General features: G+C 42.1%; 1 protein-coding gene across 2 annotated transcripts in view; it reads right to left on the reverse strand.

Moving 5' to 3' along the window:
* The window catches only part of LOC309415188 (ubiquitin-associated protein 2-like), a gene marked incomplete at its 5' end in the record, with an annotated part of 100904 nt that overhangs the window by 57162 nt on the left and 21735 nt on the right, over positions 1-22007 (reverse strand). For both annotated transcript variants that reach the window (XM_082012632.1, XM_082012631.1), the window contains 5 exons: positions 2548-2651; positions 3850-3904; positions 15188-15265; positions 17014-17167; positions 21137-21247. In XM_082012632.1, the coding sequence (XP_081868758.1) occupies positions 2548-2651; positions 3850-3904; positions 15188-15265; positions 17014-17167; positions 21137-21247 (502 nt within the window). The remainder of the gene's footprint in view (positions 1-2547; positions 2652-3849; positions 3905-15187; positions 15266-17013; positions 17168-21136; positions 21248-22007) is intronic.

Genomic DNA, 22007 nt, shown 5'->3' on the forward strand with positions numbered 1-22007 from the left:
CCACTTCTTCCCCCTACCCCTGCTTCCACCTTCCTTCCCAGCATACTCTTCTGCTTTAAAACTACTACCCCAGCTGCAGCCTCCTCTAATAACCCTCAAGATGCTTTCCATCACAAGGCTGAAAGTGCTTCCCACTTGGACAAAACTAAATGATTCAATTTTAAAGCCTACTCTTTTTAAAGAGGTCTCTTCTTTTTGGCTCAGGGTCTTATTTCTGACATTCCTACAGCTCATCTAAAGAAGAAACACTAAAATAAAACACTTTTCCTATAGTCCTATATATAGAGACATTTTTGTTTTGTCAGTTATGGTGCCTTTTCCATTTGCACTGAAAGTAAATTAAGATTAGCCACAAAAAGGTACTTAGCACCCAAAAAGAACATTCCCACTTAACTAGTTTACTTTAAATTTCCACCAACCAAATTATTTTGCAGGAACTCCCCACACTGACACTCATTCATATCCCTAAGAACCATTAATCTGATGAGGCCAGGGAAAATTCCCAAATGCCTTCTCAGACCTTCTCCATACCATGCTCCCCAACTTTCCATACAGGCCTTACATTGCATTACTGAAGTTCAGTGCAGTTCTCGGTGACATGTACACAGCCTAACAACAAAAATACACTTGGCGTCCAAAAAAAAAGTTCCACACGCCAACTAGTACACTTGTAGTGATTCTGTGATTTTGATTTTCCTCCAATCTGTTTGCTCAGCAGCAAACCCCTCATGGAGACACATTTGTACTCTTACAGGGATCTGTTTAGCCACACCAAGCTATTCTTATTCCTAGGCATGTGGAACTGTGGAATTCTTCTATTACTGAAGACTGAGGAGATGCCTACAAGAAGGAACAGAGGTTGCCATAGGGGAGGCACATGAAGGCTACCCACAGTTAACAGGGAGGGTTTGAGCTGACTTGGGAAGTAGAGCACAAGTCAAAGTTTTTTGTAAGCCACAGCCTTACAGTTGCATTCATTAATAACTAACAAGTGAATTTTCTACCTCTGGTCCAGTCTCCTCATGCCTTTCTTGTATGTCTTCTTTCTTTAGTTAGTTAACCTTATTGCTTCTGCAATACTTGTGACAACATACCCTGCCTTCCACTACCATATAGCAAACAACAGTATCAGTATTCCTAGAGGAATTTGGCTCATTAGGTGTCCTTCTAACTCATTGCCTGATAAACTTATTTGAAAAACTAACATGAGTGAAGTAAAAGGTGCATTTCTGTTCGCACTATAGCACCAAGTCATTTCAAAAGTAATTCCTTGGAAAGATGCCATATTTGGAAAAAGAGCTCCCTTTCAATAACCATTAATATATTCAGTGCCACTCTCCCACACTGGACTAGAAGGCATTCAGAGTGACAAGACAGCTGCCTAATAAGCCCTCCTAAACTCTGAGCCTGTTATTGTCTTCTCTGGTTAAGTGGAAAATGGTTTGTATGAAGTTTAGAAAGCTGCATGCATCTCGAGAGGCTCACAGCAGAGCTCAATGGAGCACACCCTGGCCTCCAGTATCAGTCTTTTCCTTCCACCCTTGACACAGGGGTTGATGAAAAATCATGAGTAGGCTTCAGCAATGAAGAGATCAGAAAAGTTACCCTTTGCTGGGGTTAAAAAAACCCAAAAAACTCTATCTTGGTGGTGGTTCCCAAGTGTGGACAATAATGTACATGAATTTCTCCATCCTGACACAGGGTTTCCTTTGTCTTCATCTCCTGTCACAGAATATGGGAAGCAGCATGTGTTTTCCCAATCACAGACAAGCAGGTCACATTCTCCATTTCTGAATCACCACGAGACCACTGTTAAGTGGTTCCTTTCCAAACTATGTCTGTCTCTTGCCTTTAGCCGGGAGTGCGTACTTCACACTTGAAACTTTATACAGAAACACACAGCTGCCTCTTCATACAGGCAGACTGCTCCTTTGGCTTCCATTCAAGTGCCCACTCATGCTTTAGTTAATAATTCTTCTCTTCAAAGGTGGCAGATCTTGTAACTCTCCTCCATCCCAGAGCCTCGCATCCTTGCATTCCTGCATTGTACAGATGGGGCTGCCAAAGCCATCCCAGTGTCACTGAATGAATTCATATTTGTAAACAGTTTTTTTTTTTCTTTTTCTTCTACTTAGATATTCACACCCTACTGCCCAATGCCTGTGGACCAATCACTTTTAGTAGGACTTACACTCCTGAACTACATTAGGTGAGCTTTTAAGCAGTATTTAAGATACCTAAACAGTTCTTCACATACAAGGTTCTTCCAATAACTCTTCAAATCCCTTTGTCTCTCAAGGGATTGTTAGTACTAAAACAAATAAAATTGTTAATTGCCTTCCCTTCACTCTAACCAGAGTGTCATTCAGGCTACAGCAGGTGCTCTGCACATTATAGCAGTTAAGCTATAAAAGTGAACTAATATCTGTGTCATGTGAGATATATTCACATTTTCAGAAGTTAACTGAACACTAACAGAATGGTGATTTTAACTGCAATTTGCTACAGGTCTTCCTTCCAATCCTTCCACTTCTTGAAGCATCTTACCAGTTCCATCATCTGCATCATTCTGACCAGTCTCCCAAATCTCTGATTTTGTCCCAAAGCCATCAGTGGCAGAAGACTCCATATAGTCTGCAGGATTAAATGTCCTAGAGTTTTAAAAGTTAAGAAATGGAAGAGAAAACATGGGTCATTCAATGAACACAAGTGTCATCATTTTTAGCTGAAGTTGTATTAGATTTAACATCTTGATTTCCATGTAATTTATCTTGATAGCTTTGGTTTCAAAAGAAATTTTTCCTCTATGAGCAGACACAGATAAAAAAAGGAAGAAAAAAGTAAGAGAAAGAAATGAGGAGACTAAAAAAAAATTACTGTAGAGAAACTGAACCAAAACAACAATTCCTGAAAAAGCAGTTAACAGCATACCTACTCTTCCCAGTCTTACAAAGCATTAATTTATATGCACAATGATAAACCCCTCTCAGCTGAGTTTCTCAGCAGGTGGCCGACTGATGAGAAACCAGTACCATATCCTTTCAGAGCACCAGACTTGCGCAGGACAGGAGTCGGAACATCAGTAAGATTATTTCAGAATGCACTCCTGACACCAATGCCAAAACACACAGATGCAGCTAAAAGGTGAAAAAGGATTATTGAAGAAAAACCTCTTTTCAGTTTATCATCTACAAGTATGAACAAGAAGGATTATTAGAGAAGTAGAATGAGCCTTCTGTTCATCATGACATCACTGATATTACATGAAATGTCATTAAAGGCAAACACTGAGTGAAAGTAGTGGAGGCTACACTTCTCTGAAGCAAGTTATTCCAACAAATATGAGAACAAACTTTAGAGCTGCTGAGTAACTTCTTTTGATTCTGTTTTAGAGTCGACGTATGTCCAAACACCTAAAGCATGAAACCTCAAAACAGGAGAAAAATTATAATCACTAGTCTTTCTGGTTTTATATAGAACTTGAACATTCTACATTACACTGAAACAAAACTTTTTTTAAATTGACCTAGGACTATACACACACCACACAGAACTTTCAGCCTCCTAGGCACTATGTGGCTACTACTGATAGGTACAAACGGCTTCTCCATGTTTGAGATATTAACACTGAGTGAACTTACATTAGGTTTGTATAGGCATGTCAAATTAGAAATACTGGTTTAAGACAAAAATAATCCATTAATCATCTAACAAGTCTGTGAATGTTTGCATCCATATTGGTTTATCAAACATACAGAAATATTAATACATACAGTGGCAATATTATTATTGTCAATATTGCCACTGAGTTTGATCTTTGCCAAAATCTGTGCTCTGCACGTTTCTTACCCCATGCCTTGGGCTGAAAACCTCCCCGCTCCTCTCCCTCTGCCACGTCCAAACCCTAGGAGAGAAAACACCATTTAACAGCAAGGAGCCGCCAATCGCTAGTCTGTCACATTAGAAAATACTATGGTTGAAGAAGAAAACTACTGTAAAGTTAAAGTTAAATATAATTTACTTCCCAAATTTCCTCACAGGAGAATTTGTTTCCCTAACACATGCAAGTAAGCCACAGTTCATCTAAGACGAAATGTTTCAGTAAGACTTGCAATTCTTTGCTATCTTTTCTGTATCTAGTGAAGTAGCTCCAAATGCCAACAAAAGGACTTACCTAAAGACCCATCCCACATGCGACTGCTATTGCCACATCATTAGACATTGTTCAAAATTTTGTCTCTACTTTCTCACTCTGGCCTAAGATGCTCTAGAATCCCAGCCTCCCTGCATGTCCTGATCTCTCAAGAAATTCCCTGTCACTCCTTGACTGTGAGGAGAAAGTTTAAATACTCCATTTTTTTCCTTCTCTGACTCAGCCCACCTGTCCACCCCTACCCTCCTGTGCTTTTGCCAACCTGCAACCACACATTCCTTCTGCTTCTCCCTTAATCGTAGTTACTGACATGAAAACTACCCAATTCAAATTACTCAGCTTCCTTGCTATCACCCACAAGAATATTAATTTCTATTTTAATAACAACAAATATTTGTTGCCTCCAGTTTTGGTTACCAGCCTCAGTTTACAAGCTTCTTGATACAGTGAATGGCTTTATTTTTGCATGTTGCAGTGTCAACAAGGCATGAAAATTTTTGTATTACTTAACCATCCATAAAGCACACATCTATGTAAACTGTTAGAAACATGTGGCATATTTCTACATAGATTCCCCCTCCCCCCCTTTTTTAGGGCCTCAATATCTGAGGCTTTTCCAGTTTGTTGTTTGGGGTTTTTTTTGAGGAAGACTATGAATATTATTTTGTATTACAAGAACATGAGGAGGTCAAGAGCTGCAGACTGTGAACAAAGCGATGCTTATTTTAACAACAAAATTATATCGTAATTTTAAGTCACCAAGCAAATACAAGTTTACCAGAGAACAAAAGTTATAATCCTAAGTCACCAATACACTGGTTGTCCAAACATCAGAATTACCTATGATAAGCTGTTCGAATTTGGATCAAAATTACCCCTTATTTTCAGGGGATCACCTAAACTGAATAAGAACAGTAGCTCCAGGACATAGTAAAATTAGTTTAGGAAGTTCCTATTTCAATGACTTTCCTTTCCCTCCCCTCACCACTTGTTCTTCCCCTTGCCCTAGTTCACCATCCAAGTTTTAAAAGACATTTCTGGACCTCTAAAATGTCTACTACCTACACTTTCAAGGACTTCTTAGAGGCATCAAAATAGCAGGATAGCTTTACCCATGTTTTGATGAAAGAATTTACCCATATCCTATATAGGATGACAACTGCTAGGGATCATAGAAACCTACAGAGGAAGGATTCCCATCCAGCAACACAGAAGAACTGAAGTCTGACACTAGGTCAGGCCTGCTATCTCTACATTTTCCCCTCTTTGCTCTCTTTTCATCATCAGTTGGAGAGAAGACAAGACAGAGGTTAGGAAAGAGGTAACAAAAGCTGCAAACTGGCAATCACCACCCCTCTTCACCAAGCCCGCATGTGAAGCTGTGCTCTTTGCTCTGCCATAAACAACAGTGCCCCAGACCCTGCTGTACCCAACTGATTGTAACTCAGTCCCTGAACCTCCTTGCTCAGCCCACCTACTGCTCTTCTCTCCTTCGCCCACCTAAAATCCCCAATCTGGGAAGCTGATCCATGGCATAATGAGGTTGCAGCTCTCAGATGCACAGAAGTCCGTGAACTCCAAATTATCTTTCTGCCCAGTAAATAATTTCTTTTAAGAATAGAACCAGATAAACAAGTTTACTTGGGGACACTGTAGGGGCCATCTATGTAATAAATTTACTTCCTACAGCTATCAATACAGAATTAAACACTATTTACTAATGATGCACAGAAGAGAGATCAACAGGTTTTTGACAAGCTCAGCTAAAAGACCAATTGGGAGCTGCAAATCACAGAAACAGTCAAGCAGAAATATTTTTGACTGAGGTGGACATTAAGTACAGAGAAATTAGCTGGAATAGCTAGCATGAAAGTACAAATAGATTTTAGAAGAGGAGGTAAGTCTCCCCCACCTCCCAAGTGCAAAAGTCTGAAAGAATAACATTAGCATATTAAACAGAAGATGAAGTTTTAGCAAGTGAGGCATATGTAAGATGCTGTACCAGCACGGGCACAATAAACTACTGGCTAAAAACAGCAATAAGAACCTCTAACAATTTTAGAAATCGCTAGAAAGAAATCATGTTCCTGAAGTTACATGCACAGTCTTAGATTATTAGCCAGCAAGGGCTTTTTTTATACCAGATCACTTTGAAAGTTAATCCTAAACTTGAATTTCAAGTGGATTCCCTTAACTGCAAAAAGCTGTATCTATGCTTTCTGTCAAAACTGACATTAAATTAAGTTTAATCAACAAATGCAACAAAAAACATTCTAATGAAGACAAAAGGGAAATACCAAACCAGTGGGGTTACAGAAAGCACTAAATTCAAAGCTAGAAAAGACACTTATGAAGAACTAATTCAAAATACGGGACAGTGAGTACTCACCACTGAAAGACCACCCTAACTCAGGCACAGAATCTCATACATCATGGTCATTAATGCAAGATGCCAGTGGGAAGGGCTGATATTCTCTCTGACACAGCCAGATCACTAATATATTCTTAAATTCTCATACTAAGAAAGTTACTTCTCTCAGCTGCCAAAATTAAAACATGGCCTTAAAACAATCAGAAGGCACAGTCTTCTAACATGGAGAAGTTAGTCATGAAGTAACTATGAATGCCCATCAGGTATTTGCAAACTTTTGATGCTTTTTAACAGTGACTAAAAGGTCAGTGAGCAAATGGGGCTTCACACCACAATTCAGAGTGGGAATCCAAATCCTGAGCATGCAATCCCACAGTAGCTTAAATCCATTTAAATCAGAACTACTACAACTGAGGTCTTTCTCACCAGTGATCACAAGCTCTGCGCTTTCCTGCGCTGACAGTTTTGCACGTACTAGTGAGCACAAAACCACCATCAGAAAATGAAATTATTAGTTCACTGTTGGATCAGGTCTCCAAACCAGTTCCCTGCTTGCTAAATGCTAGAAAACCAGTCACCTTTACACCAGGACAAGCCACCAAAAAACCCCTGTTGTCCCTGGCTACCATGCTGCCTGCCCCCTTTTTTCTTTTTTGGCTTGGTTAGTTTTAAACTTCGATCAATCCTCTGATAAAGTTCAAATGCACCAGGAGACAGACAGGACCAATTCCTCACAGCAGTAATGCCAGTTTATGCTTGTAACATGAAAAGTATAGCTTTAACACTATTCTAAAAAGATGTGTATATATGGTTTAGATCGCAACAGTCAATGCTTACAATTTTTTTTTCTTGTGGTAATTCACAATCAGCAATTCTTCTATCAACATTTTTATCTACCCACAAAAAGAGAACAAGTGACTTGGCAGTAGCTCATTAAATCTTCCAGTGAGTCTAAAGGAATAGACTTTCTTACAATCAATCACCATATTGAGCACAAAAGCAAATGACGGGCATCAGGCAAAGAACAAAATTGCTGCCCTGCCTCATATAAACCCTCAGAACATTTCTTCACATTCCTTTACACTTGGACCTACAAGCAACAGCCTAAAGTATCAAGGCAGCATTGCTTACTCATTTTTGTTCCAGGAAACCAGGACTGGGGAACTATGTTTAAAGTTGATTCTGATCAACATTACTGCTACTACCCCTTATCTAACATAATTTTAAAAGATGAACTATTTAAAACATGTTTTTGTTTCCTTTAACATTGTAACTCTGTTCAACTGTGTATTGTTGGGGGGGGTTTCCTGCTCTCCAGCACATCTCCCTCAGTTGACCAGGTTCACATTACCCATCACTTATTCAATTTACATTTTTCTTTTCTGGAATGAATTCTAGAGAAGTCAACACTTATACCCAGGCAGGTGGCAAGATTTTCTGTTTCCACTAAAACCCATTTGGAATTCAAAACACTCATAATCAAACAATGAAGTCTTCACTCTGGTACCGTCCATGCATGGAAATAATCGTTCATCTCATTCACAACATTTCTTCCCCCAAAACAAACACACACTATGTGGGAACATGAGGAAAGTGTGTAGTACCACAACTCAGATGGCACTAGCCCACTAATTTAATAGCCTATTCTGTAGAAAATCCAGTTTGTTGAACTTGCAGACCTAAATCCTTCCACTGCAACACAGGTGCTTTATTTCAAAACTCAGATTTTCACACTGACAGGTTTAAATTTGATGAAGACACTTTAAGGTTAAGAAAGAGGCCTAAGAACAGCTGAAAGGAAAAGGAAATGCAGACTAGAAGGGCAGGCAACACCCTAGATTTGTGCTTATCTCCAACTATAGACTAACCGAACTGCCCTGGTCATTGCTCTGGAAATGCAGAGCCAGCCATCCTCCCAGCAGATGCCGAGGTGACGGAGGTTTAAGCCTTATGAAAAGATAAGGAGGCTAAATATAGAAAGTTTGTATTCTAGGTATTCCATACTACCAAAACAAACACTGAAGTTATATTTAATAATTCAAATCACTTTTGTCTTATTAGTCATCATAAAGTCAGAAGCACTGGATCAGTTTCATATACTGCATGTACTCTAGTAACCATTTTTAGAAGCACATGCAGAAAACTTTCAACTCTACAGTTATGTTTAAAAGAAAATAAATTACTTATGTTAAAGCTAAGTCCTGGTTAATCTAAAAAAAAAAAAATAAATTAAAATTTACATGACACAGGGCTTCCTAACCAATGCAGAACCAACTACAGCAAAACTAAACAGACTTCAGATTGTGACATCCAGAAGGTCTGCTCTACATTCATGTTTTGGAAAAACCAACATCCTTACTAGTTCTGGCAAAGGAAATCCAAAATATATCCTGTGCGAACTGTGCTAAGCTTTTAAAACAAGAAAATGTTTAGACATGCAATTCTGGTTATGGATTTTTTTCAAGGATAGTACAGTTCTTATCTAAAAAATGTTTTTTAAAAAAAAATCAAGAATACAAGTTGGACTATAGTCAGATATTTACAAAAAGGGTAAACTGTTTTGCTTTCTTGTACAGCCAGCAGAAAAAAGACAAGTTTGAAAGGCTCCTTGTCAAGCTGATTAAGTTCAAAATTAAAACATGATGTTTTTTCCCTTTCATTTTTATTTCTGTTTTGCTAGAAAAAATTCCCTGTCAGCATCCACATTTACGGCATGCTCATGTTGCTCTGGAAAAATGAAGAGTAAGGGAATCACAGAACAGAAGTAAAAGCAACAAATCCATTTTCACTTTGCAAACCAGGAGAATTGCTACAAATGAATCCGTAACAATTTATGTGCTGAATCAAGTCCAAAAGTTCATCTACCTGCTATCCCATTATCAGCTATGGTCAATTAGATACCTAGGGAAGATTATAAGAACTGAAACCACAGTGCAGTTTCTCTGGACACTCTCCTGGTCTTCAACCACTTGTGGCTCAAACTTCCTCAAACAAAGGTAATTTACATACATCAAAACCCTCAGTGTTTTTTCCTTTTCTTGCTGTGGTTCTTTTTGAGGATGAAATTATCAAGTTTCTCTGTGTAAATTTTCAGTAGCCACAACATCACATTGAAAGGAGTTCCTCAGGTTAACTACATGTATGAAGAACCACCTCCATAAGTTCATCCTGAACCTGTAACCTACCGATTTAACTTAATATTCACACATTTGCATACTTGCTTGGAGTGATCAATTTATTTCCCCACAGAACCTTCTCCGCAGAAATTTTACAGATCTCTTCCATACACCCACTCAGCTCTCTCTTTTGCAGGTGAAGTCCTAGTCTGCTTGTTCCTCACACCCAATAAATGCAGTCTTCCCAGTACCTTCAAAAGCCTTTTCTAGCTCCACCGCAACCTTTTCAACATGGAGTGGAGGACAGTGGGAGAAGCAGACCTGCACTTCAAAGTGAAGATCTGAGAACAGCACAAAAAAGCAGCATAAAAAAAAATTGTGCCTGTAAAGTTTGTCAATTTGTATATAATCAAAGATTGTGAAGACCAAGTAGAGTGCTTATGGGTAAGGATGAGGGGGAAGACCAATGAGGCAGATATCTTGCTGGGAGTCTGTTACAGACCACCCAACCAGGATGAAGAGACAGATGAGACATTCTATAGGCAACTGGCAGAAGTCTCGCATTCGCTGGCCCTTGTTCTTGTGGGGGACTTCAACCTACCGGACATCTGCTGGAAGTATAACACAGCAGAGAGGAAACAGTCTAGGAGGTTCCTGGAGTGTGTGGAGGATAACTTCCTGACACAGCTGGTGAGTGAGCCCACCAGGGGAGGTGCCTTGCTGGACCTGCTGTTTACAAACAGAGAAGGACTGGTGAGAGATGTGGTGGTCGGAGGTCGTCTTGGGCTTAGCAACCACGACATGATAGAATTCTCAGTTGTGAGCAAAGTAAGGAGAGGGGTCAGCAAAACTGCTGACTTCCGGAGGGCAGACTTTGGCCTGTTCAGGTCACTGGTTGAGAGAGTCCCTTGGGAGACAGTCCTGAAGGACAAAGGGGTCCAGGAAGGCTAGACAGCCTTTAAGGAAATCTTAAAGGCGCAGGAGCAGGCAGTCCCCATGTGCCGTAAGACGAGCTGGCGGGGAAGGCGACCGGCCTAGCTGAACAGGGAGATTTTGCTGGGACTCAGGGAAAAGAGGAGAGTTTATCACCTCTGGAAGAAGGGGCAGGCAACTCACGAAGAGTACAAGGATCTCGCTAGGTCAAGCAGGGACAAAATTAGAAAGGCAAAAGCCCAGCTAGAGCTCAGTCTGGCCACAGTCGTAAAAGATAACAAAAAATGTTTTTACAAATATATTAACAACAAAAAGAGAGGCAAGGAGAATCTCCATCCCCTACTGGATATGGCGGGGAACATTGTCTCCAAGGACGAGGACAAGGCTGAGGTACTTAATGCCTTCTTTGCCTCAGTCTTTAATAGCCAGACCAGGTATCCACAGGGTATTCAGCCCCCTGAGCTGGAAGACAGGGATGGAGAGCACAATAACCCGCCCATAATCCAGGAGGAAGCAGTTAAGGACATGTTAAACCACCTGGACACCCACAAGTCTATGGGGCCTGATGGGATCCACCCGAGAGTACTGAGAGAGCTGGCGGAGGAGCTTGCCAAGCCACTCTCCATCATTTATCAGCAGTCCTGGTTAACAGGGGAGGTCCCAGAAGACTGGAGGCTTGCCAATGTGACGCCCGTCTACAAGAAAGGCCAGAAGGAGGATCCCAGGATCTACAGGCCTGTCAGCCTGACCTCTGTTCCAGGGAAGATTATGGAGCGGTTGGTCTTGAGAGTGCTCACAGGGCATGTGCAGGACAACCAAGGGATCAGGCCCAGCCAGCATGGGTTCATGAAAGGCAGGTCCTGCTTGACCAACCTGATCTCCTTCTATGACCAGGTGACCCGCCTAGTGGATGAGGGAAAGACTGTGGATGTTGTCTACCTGGACTTTAGTAAAGCCTTTGACAGCATCTGCCACAGCATTCTCCTGGAGAAACTGGCGGCTCGTGGCTTAGACAGGTTTACTCTTCGCTGGGTGAGGAACTGGCTGGATGGCCGAGCCCAGAGAGTTGTGGTGAACGGCGTTAAATCCGGCTGGCGGCCGGTCACAAGTGGTGTTCCCCAGGGCTCGGTTCTGGGGCCGGTCTTGTTCAATATCTTTATCGATGATCTGGATGAGGGGATCGAGTGCTCCCTCAGTAAGTTTGCAGATGACACCAAGTTGGGCAGGAGTGTTGATCTGCTGGAGGGTAGGAGGGCTCTGCAGAGGGATCTGGACAGGCTGGATCGATGGGCAGAGGTCAACTGTATGAGGTTTAATAAGGCCAAGTGCAGGGTCCTGCACTTTGGCCACAACAACCCCATGCAACGCTACAGGCTTGGGGAGGAGTGGCTAGAGAGCTGCCTGGCAGAAAGGGACCTGGGGGTGCTGGTTGACAGCCAGCTGAACATGAGCCAGCAGTGTGCCCAGGTGGCCAAGAAGGCCAACAGCGTCCTGGCCTGTATCAGGAATAGTGTGGCCATCAGGAGTAGGGAAGTGATTGTGCCCCTGTCCTCGGCCCTGGTGAGGCCGCACCTTGAATACTGTGTTCAGTTTTGGGCCCCTCACTACAAGAAGGATGTTGAGGTGCTGGAGTGTGTCCAGAGAAGGGCAACGAAGCTGGTGAGGGGGCTGGAGCACAAGTCTTATGAGGAGCGGCTGAGGGAACTGGGGTTGTTTAGTCTGGAGAAGAGGAGGCTGAGGGGAGACCTTATCGCTCTCTACAACTACCTGAAATGGGGTTGTGGCGACGAGGGCGCTGGTCTCTTCTCCTAAGTAACCAGCGATAGGACGAGAGGAAATGGCCTCAAGTTGCGCCAGGGGAGGTTTAGATTGGATATTAGGAAAAATTTCTTCACTGAGAGGGTGGTCAGGCATTGGAACAGGCTGCCCAGGGAGGTGGTGGATTCGCCATCTCTGGAAGTAATCAAAAAACGAGTGGATGTGGTGCTTCAAGATATGGTTTAGGGAACATGGTGGCGCTGGATTAATGGTTGGACTTGATGATCTTGAAGGTCCTTTCCAACCTAGTGATTCTGTGATTCTGTGAGATGATTAAAACATGAGGAAACATTTCTAGAGCTGACAATCCTAAAGACATAACCATATTGTGCCGTAATTCTTTCACAAGATTCCATTCCAGACAGTTACAAATCCTTGCAATACTGACACATAGAATAGTTTGGGTTGTAAGGGACCTTTTAAAGTCATCTAGCCCAACCCCCCTGCAATAAGCAGGGACATCTTCAACTAGAGCAGGTTCCTCAGAGCCCCGTCCAACCTGACCTTGAATGTTTCCAGGGATGGGGCATCTACCACCTCTCTGGCCAACCTCTTCCAGTGATTCACCACCCTCATTGTGAAAAATTTCTTCCTTATATATCTAGTCTGAATCTACACTCCTTTAGATTAAAACCATTGCCCCTTGTCCTGTTGTAGCAGGCCCTGCTAAAAAGTCTGTCCCCATCTTTCTTATAAGCTCCCTTTAAGTACTGGAAGGCTGCAATAAGGTCTCCCTGGAGCCTTCTCCTCTCCAGGCTGAACAACCCCAACTCTCTCAGCCTGTCCTCACAGGAGAGGTGTTCCAGCGCTCTGAGCATTTTTGTGGCCCTCCTCTGGACCCACTGCAACAGGTCTGTGTCTTCCCTGTGCTGAGAGCTCCAGAGCTGGATGCAGCACTCAAGGTGGGGTCTCACCAGAGCAAAGCAGAGGGGCAGAATCGCCTCCCTCAACCCGCTGGACACACTGGTTTGGATGCAGCCCAGGATACGGTTGGCCTTCTGGGCTGTGAGCGCACATTGCCGGCTCATGTCCAGCTTTTCACCAACCAGCACCCCCAAGTCGTTCTCAGCAGGGCTGCTCTCAATCCCTTCATCCCCCAGCCTGTACTGGTACCGGGGGTTGCCCTGACCCAGGACCCTGCCCTTGGCCTTGTTGAACCTCATGAGGTTCACAGGGGCCCATTCCTCAAGCTTGTCCAGGTCCCTCTGGTTGGCGTCCCGTCCCTCAGGCGTGTCAACTGCACCACTCAGCTTGGTGTCATCTGCAAACTTGCTGAGGGTGCACTCGATCCCACTTTCTATGTCATTGATGAAGATATTAAAGAGTACTGGTCCCAATATGGACCCCTGAGGGACACTGCTCATCACTGATCTCCATCTGGACATTGAGCCGTTGACCACTACCCTCTGGATGCGACCATCCAACCAATTCCTCATCCACTGAACAGTCCACCCATCAAATCCATATCTCTCCAATTTAGAGAGAAGGATGTTGTGGGGGACCGTGTCAAAGGCCTTACAGAAGTCCAGATAGATGACACTGGTAGCTCTTCCCTTGTCCACTGATGTGGTCACTCCATCATGGAAGGCCACTAGGTTGGTCAGGCAGGACTTGCACTTGGTGAAGCCATGCTGGCTGTCTCAAGTCACCTCCCTGTCCTCCATGTGCCTTACCATAGCTTCTAGGAGGATCTGCTCCATGATCTTCCCAGGCACAGAGGGGAGCCTGATGGGTCGTTAGTTCCCAAGGTCCTCCTTGCTACCCTTTTTAAAGATTGGTGCAATGTTTCCCTTTTTCCAGTCTCCAGGGACTTCACCTGACTGCCAGGACTTTTTAAATATCATGGAGAGTGGCTTGGCAACTATGGCAGCCAATTCCCCTAGGACTCTGGGATGCATCTCCTCAGGTCCCATAGGCTTGTGCATGTTCAGGTTGCTCAGGTGGTCTCGAACCTGATCTTCTCTTACAGTGGGAGGCACTTTGCTCCTCCAGTCCCCGTCTTGCGGTCCGTCCCCTCAAGAGGTGTGGGAAGAGACACTGCCAGTGAAGATGGAGGCAAAGTCATCGTTCAGTACCTCACCCTTCTCCTCATGCATTGTTGCCAAGAAAAAACAAGCCTCTTTCCACTCCAACCCGTGAAAATCCAAACCAACTACACATCCCTCGATTCTACATCAAATCCATTTTCAACATCTTTCCTATCTCTTCTACAGGATATGATTGGAGTTGTACCTAAGACTCCACAGTATTCTTTTTCCACAGTTCTCCTCATCAACTCTTCCATGCCAAATTCCTTCTCTTACCAAAAAGCCTCTAAGGTGGCTTGTACTTTCGCTGATTAGGTACTGAAAACAGAAGGCAAGCCTGACAACCAGATCCACCCCAAAGAAACAGCACAAGTACACATTAAATCCCTCCCCAAGAGCCCTACAGATGGAATCTTGTACTCTCTTGCTGCCAAAGTACATCCTGAGGAGCCCAGTGCACTCTCACTCACAGGAGGCTGGCACGAGTCAATCTGGGAAAACAGCTCTCCATAGCCAGAGCACATCAGCCTGCTATGCAGGAAATTACCATAAAGGTGATTTGTGTCAATTCTTTTAAGTTGTTCTGAGACCAAGACGTGACAAAGTGTAAGGGAGGGGGATGTACCTAAATTAAAGGTGGCTGAAGTGCTTATGGAATCAAAGGACAACCAACAAATGCTTAAAAAGAACCATTTAAAGAAATAAATGGGAAAGTTCCATTTCAGAACATGAAATCAGTGTCAGTCCCACACCAATGCCACCATCTCACCTCTCCCACGGCCACGTTTCCCACGGTCTGAAGTCTTGTCTCCTTGATTGTTGTCCATTCCGTTCTCTTCAGCTCTAACTGTGGAGAGAGGACAGCTTAAGAGAAGCTTTAGAGACTCATGCATGAGACTATATAGCCATGTTCTTAACCTGAACCCCAAAAAGAAAAGGCAAGATTTTGAAGTGGGCTGGTCAGCAGATCTCAGTCACCCTTCTTCTTTGGGGGCCTAGCTACAAGCAAGTTTTGTTTAATGTGTACTGGACAATTAGGAAGCAAAATATCTAATAAGAGGGAAATGTCCCTCAGCAGACGCACTTCTGGTTGGGGGGGGGGTGGGGGGAAGCAGCAGTGTTTTGCAGCCTACACTACTAAATTAATTACAGCCTCACCTCTTTAACAAGGTAGCAAATACAGCTGCCTCATACTATGCTTCCTTGATAACGCACTGGGTGGCAACAGTGAAAGAATAAGGGATGACCAAGAACACCAACTCTTCTCTTCTCCCGTCTGCCCATACCACATTCCTGTACAACCAGGGAAACTTAAAAGAACTCTCCTCTGTATTTAAATCAGAGGGATGACAACTGGGTGAAGGTGAGGCATTAGAAAAGCACTGCAACTTAACTATTTTGTGGAAAACTCCTGAGGAGGTACTCTGAAAGATGGCTTTCTACTTAAAGAGGAGAAAAAATAATACTGGCAACTTAAAACTGCTGAGATTTTGTACTGCACAACTTTTCCTAATGGCAGCAACAAAATCATTAATTCTTGGACTGGGAAGCGAATATCAAGATTTGGTAACCATCTCAAAAAATCTTTAATTCCAATTTACAAAAAGAAACAAGCAGCATCTGGCTCTGGCAAAAATTATGCCACTCACTTTCATTTTGATGGATCCAATTTCAATATTTTTAAGCATAGCTGCAAATTTTATTAATATTTTTTCCTATCTTGATGTTACTCTATTCTACAAAGATTCACAATGTCTTCACTGGCACAATATTTGAATATATTCAAATAATGAATAATGAATTAGAAGAGTTGGCTAATATTGTAAATATTTTTCCTGCTTTTAAGTGAAAAGCTAAACATATTTTTTTTCATTCCGGATTCTCTGCTCATCTATCAGTGTTGTGTATGGCCCTTACGGGCAATGTATACAGCTTTGATACTGCTGATAAAACTTAGAGGAAAAAAGCAACGTGTATCCAATGGTGATCTAATGTGATGCTACCTAACTTGGAAACATCAGTTTGCTTTTGTACAATATATTATTGTACTTGTATAAACTGTAGCAAATTTTTAAATGTTTCAACTCACAAAGAATTTTCTCCATTGTAGAAACTCACCTTTGATTGGCTTATGTGAGTAATATATGCTAGATTAATAATGATCCCAGTCTTTTCATCCCCCTTATGAGAAGATGAGAACATCTTCAGGTTCTCCCACTCATAAAAGGAAATGGAGTCAAAGCTGGATAATTTTTTTTCATTAAAAGAAACAAAAAAGTATCAGCTGTGCAGCGACATACTCTCAAGCAGTCTTACAAAGACTCAATTATAAAGCTTAAAGAACAACAATTTGTACAATATCAATTCATCAAAAAAGGACAAAAATTTAAATTGACTGTCTCTGAACAAGCACAGACCATCCCAAAACCAAGTCATGTAGACAGATCAAGCATACCTGTGGCACAAACAAGTTATGATCCCTTCAGCACTGAGCTATAGCTTGCACAGACTTTACTCCATTAAGCATTCGCTCTCAACTCAGTTTCAGCAGCAAGAAAAGTGTCTGAATCTTTAAAAATGAAGCCCTATACATACGCTCTCGGCCACGGCTGCCTCCTCTTCCCCGTCTATTGGAACTCCCCCGTCCACGACTCACTTCTCTGTCCCCTCGTTTTTCTCTGTTCTCTTTGTTTTCTGAACTTTCCTTTCCAAGGCTTTTCTTCTTTCCCCCTACAGTCTCCCAGGAAGTCTATTTGGGTAGAATAGAATTAGATACAGAAGTCAAAAAGGAAGAGACAGCTCTCAGTGCATACCTCCACCTCACACCCCTCCAGTTAATGGAAAAAAAACCAGATAGTTGCATAATATCACATACGTAATACCTTGCAAACTACACTGATACAAATGGAATGTGAGAATCACAAATATTTCTGGCTATAATGGACTTTTACTAGTTCAAAGAAGCCTAGATACAATCACAATGCAGAAAATCTGCAAAGCAAGCAACAGTTTCCCTCTCAACTACTTCCATAAATCTAGCAAGGGAGCATGCACAGAGCTATTTTTTTCTCCCAAGAAAATGAAAAAATGCTTATAAGCATCATTGAACAAGAGACTGCTGAGAATAAGTACATGGCCTAGAGGGGAAAAAAGAAAAAGAAAAAAGAAAAGCCGTTATCCAGATGTACTAAAATTCAAGCACCAAGAGACAGAATGGCAGAACAACAACTTGAGAAAACTGGGGCCATAAGCCAAACCATGCACTCTTAACAGCTACAGCTCATCACATGCAGCAAAATACAGGAAAAGCTATGTCTAAACAAGACAAGGGACCAAGGTGCAAACATCAGGCTTCAGCTTTAATATTAAACTCCATCTTTAAAATAAATTCAGGGATCATATCGGCTCTATAGGAGTTGAAAATAAAATTACTAAAACACTTGCTAAGAATACCACAGCAACTCATATATTATGCAATTGCATGGTTAGTCTATTGAGCCATAATTACAAAGCCATTTGCAATTGCAAATACCATCTCCAGTATAGATGACTATACTGCCACAAGCCAACTTAGGTGAAGTGCAGACAGTGCAGATTAGAAGTACAAAACTACGTGTTTGAGCAACACCATGTTATTTGTGCGACAGAAAACTGTTTCCTCCAGTAACTATCATATGGCTTTACCTGCCATAGCCTGTGTAACTGGATTACACACTAAAACACTCCTAGAGCTTTAGAGACACTTAACAGGAGAAAAAAAAACCACCACCTGCACTGACAACTGAAGAGCCAAGTTCAGAATGCACTATTATTTCATTGATGGGCATGGTGCCAAAAGGTCATTGACCATTTGAAGAAATATCCAAAACTGGATGATCCTGCAAAGCTTAAGAGAAAGCAGCCTTTCCTTAGTAAAGTTTTACATGACTTGAGAAGGATCAGTAAAAGGACGACTATGAAAGCATCAGATCCATGCTTTCCCACAATATAATTTTGAGGAAAGCCTTGAGAAGTTGGGCATGTCCTTTAAGACAGAGGATGATGCTACCTCTGGGCATGGCAATCCATCACAGACTATCAAAGCTGTCTGTTTTTGTAAGCGAGCTAATTGATTACAATTTCATCTGAGGATGCCTGAGGCAACCCAAATGACAGTTGTGGGCCTGACCTTCAAAAATATGTAACAGAAGCCTTCTTGCTGGCCTGATCTGAGATGGAAAGAAGAAAAATCTGAAAGGTCCCTGTCCTGGTTTCAGCCAGGGTAGAGTTAATTTTCTTCATAGAAGCTAGTGTGAGGCTATGCTTTGGATTTGGGATGAAAAAATGTTGATAACGTGCTGATGTTTTGAGTTGCTGCTAAGCAGTCAAGGACAGTCCAGCTTCTCATGCTGGCCTGCTAGCAAGAAGGCCAGGGGTGCACGGGAAGCTGGGAGGGGACACAGCTGGGACAGCTGTCCCAGGCTGGCCAAAGAGATATTCCCTACCATATGACATCATGCTCAGTATATAAAGCTAGGACGAAGAAGAAGGAACGGGTGGAGGGACGTTCAGAGTTATGGCATCTGTCTTCCCGAGAAACCATTACGCGTGATGCAGGCCTGCTTCCCTGGAGATGGCTGAACCCCTGCCTGCCGATGGGGAGTGGTGAATGGATTCCTTGTTTTGCTCTGCTTGCATGCGCGGCTTTTGCTTTACCTATTAAACTGTCTTTACCTCAACCCATGAGTTTCCTCACTTTTACTCTTCTGATTCTCTCCCCTGTCCCACCGTGGGGGAGTGAGCGAGCAGCTGTGTGGTGCTTAGTTGCCAGCTGGGGCTAAACCATGACAGTCCCCTTTGTTCTATCTTCAAAGGTTTAGGAAGTAAAACATGGTTGGGCATAAAATGGATCTTACATCTGTAGGAACTTAAATGAATAGAAGTCTTCTCTACTCTCATCCACAAGCCTCTATTTATCCAAAGCCAGGCTGACAACTGTTGCAAGTGAAAAGTCTTCATAAAGACTAACAGTCACACAGCATAAAGCCTTAAAGATCACAGCATTTAAAAAAAAAAAAAAAGACAAAACTGGCAGAGTACCAAAGAAATTATAAATAGACATTCTAGCTATCACTCCTTGCTCTTCTAATTCCTCAAATTAGACAGACACATCTTCTTCCAAATGAGGTAGAAAAACCTTCTAGAGCATCAGAGTGAAACTAGAAAAATATATTTGGGAATCTGCATTCAGAACTAGTAGTACCTCTGCTTCCAACTTTACATCAAATCCACAGTTAAACTGTTCTGGAGTATAATGGCCTTAAAACAAACCCTTCAAGTTGGAGGCCCATAAACCTCCATAAAGAAGAATAAATTTCTTCACGCCCTGATGAGGACCCCTTCTAATTAATACTCCTTCCTCCCTGAGCCCTTTAAGTTCTCTGTATTTGTTTCTGAGTTGCATTTTGTCTGTTGAGAGCAGTGGGTTCAGAGAGACTTGTCAAAAGAGCAGAACATATGGATACGTTGCTTCTAATGAGTCCAGAAAGTTTCTTCCATGTCATGATCACTTATAACAATTTGCTAAAGTAAGAAAACATTTAATATTCTCTATCAACCAGAAAACTATTTTCAACTAGAAACTAGAAAATGCCAAATACAAGAAGTACAAGAGAACACAAAACCAGCACATTACCAAGACAGATTTAATCAAGGTGAGATGCTCTCTTCTACTCCCAACTTTCCAGCTCTCTCAGTATTATATACTTCTGTGTTTTAGATGACAATGAAAAGGGGATAGATGATAAATGAAATGAAGCTGATAAATGAAAAGGGGATAGAAAAGAAAGTCCCCTCAGTCAGAATGGTATGTGTTCTAGACTTGGGGGGGGGGGGGAGTTTCCTCATTAACAATAAGCCAGAGTACACATCCTGACAAATCACAGGAAATACTGAATGTTCAGCATTAAGAAAGGAAGTCCAGGTTTCTTTCCCAATTTAGATGAGATGAAATCTAGTTTACTGCCTCAGATAAACTCTAAGTCGTCCATCCAGCAAAAACTTCAACTGCAGCAAGACATATTTTCCTGATATCTCTTGGGATAAAAAATTGCTCTGTGCAACATTATAAGTAACATTATTTGTTGTTATATACACATTGTTTAGTCTCCTCTCTGTGTTTTTCAATAAAGTAATGCAAATGAGCAACATAGTGAAAGAAACAACTACTTGCTGCATCTTCTGCCATTAGTAGCATCGCCAGTGCAACTTTCAGATATGGAAACCTCCTCCAACTTCTGTAGGTGTGCATTGCCAGTATTGAAGTTGCACGACTTAAAATATCTGCCTGCCCTTTAGGTTTATAAAGATTGCCCTTTGTGGAAAACACTTAGACTCAGGTCTCAGGGTTGTGGAGGTGCTACAGAGTAATTACAAACATTGCAGGTCTGTGTCTGACAGAGCACCAAGTTCTGCTGCAGAGTTAAAACTGCTGCATGTAAATGAAAGCCAGAGGACTCTGCAAGAGACCAGCTGAACACCCACAACATTTTCAAGGTTCAGCCTACTCTAAGGTATGCATGCAGTAGAGAAGCTGCCCTGATCTTAGTTTCCTTCAAAAGAATTTGAATGGAGACATGGAAATAGAAAGCTTCCAAAGTATGACTTTCCCAATCACTTCTAAGAAGTAGAAAGGCACAGCAAACAGAAAGAGCTGTTTAATATCAAAGTAAAACCTTACCGTGTCTGAACTTCCTTCCAGCAGTATGTTGATCGCTCTGTTCACGTCCCCATTACAATCATGTAATGCCACTATGCACTCATCTGGGTTTTTCCCTGTCACTTCCATAAGCTGGCAGTAAGAGTCAGACATGTTAAAATATCCAAATTATCATCATAAGAAAATAAGAGTTAGTAACGCCACAGATTCCAAGAAAGTACATAGCTACTGTGTCAGAGCAAACTAAAATCCTAAATAAAGGTATCTGCATTTTACAGATCTGCTTGGAATTCAGACAAGAGACAGGATGACACACAAATTAAATGGTAATCAAGAAAGCACTCTTTCACAATTTTTTTTTTCCTTTAACTTTATGCTTGCAGCAAATGCTGTCACCCCAGAGACAGCAGTATATGAGGGTAAAGATGTAATAGCTCCAGTATCATCTTCTCCCTCCCCACCAAACATCCCCCCTCTTTATCCCACTGTGTGAGAACAGACATAAGGCAAGCCAAGGCAGAGAACAGATCCATCTGTAAAAAGATCCAGACTAAGGAAAAAAAGGTTATTTTTCAGCCAGATCAGCTCCCTCGATCCATTTCAGCATAAGGCCACACAAAAGGCATAAGTGATGGCTGCTTAAGGAGACCTAGTACTGAATCATGCTCCATGGACCTGCGGTGCACATCCTGAAGAGTGTGTGATGGAAATAATCACAGTCTGTCATGGGATGTCCAGCAACTTCATCCAAGGAAAAAGAAGCTACATGAGCTAGAAATATATATGCTCAATGTAAAATATTGGAGATTTCCTATGCAGAACTTAATTCTTATCCTTCCCACCAGCAGAGCTACAGGCACTATTGATGAGGGTCCTTTGGCTTCAGGAAGTA

The sequence above is a fragment of the Phaethon aethereus genome, assembly GCF_964289735.1.
Source record: "Phaethon aethereus genome assembly, chromosome: W".
Lineage (NCBI taxonomy): Eukaryota > Metazoa > Chordata > Aves > Phaethontiformes > Phaethontidae > Phaethon > Phaethon aethereus.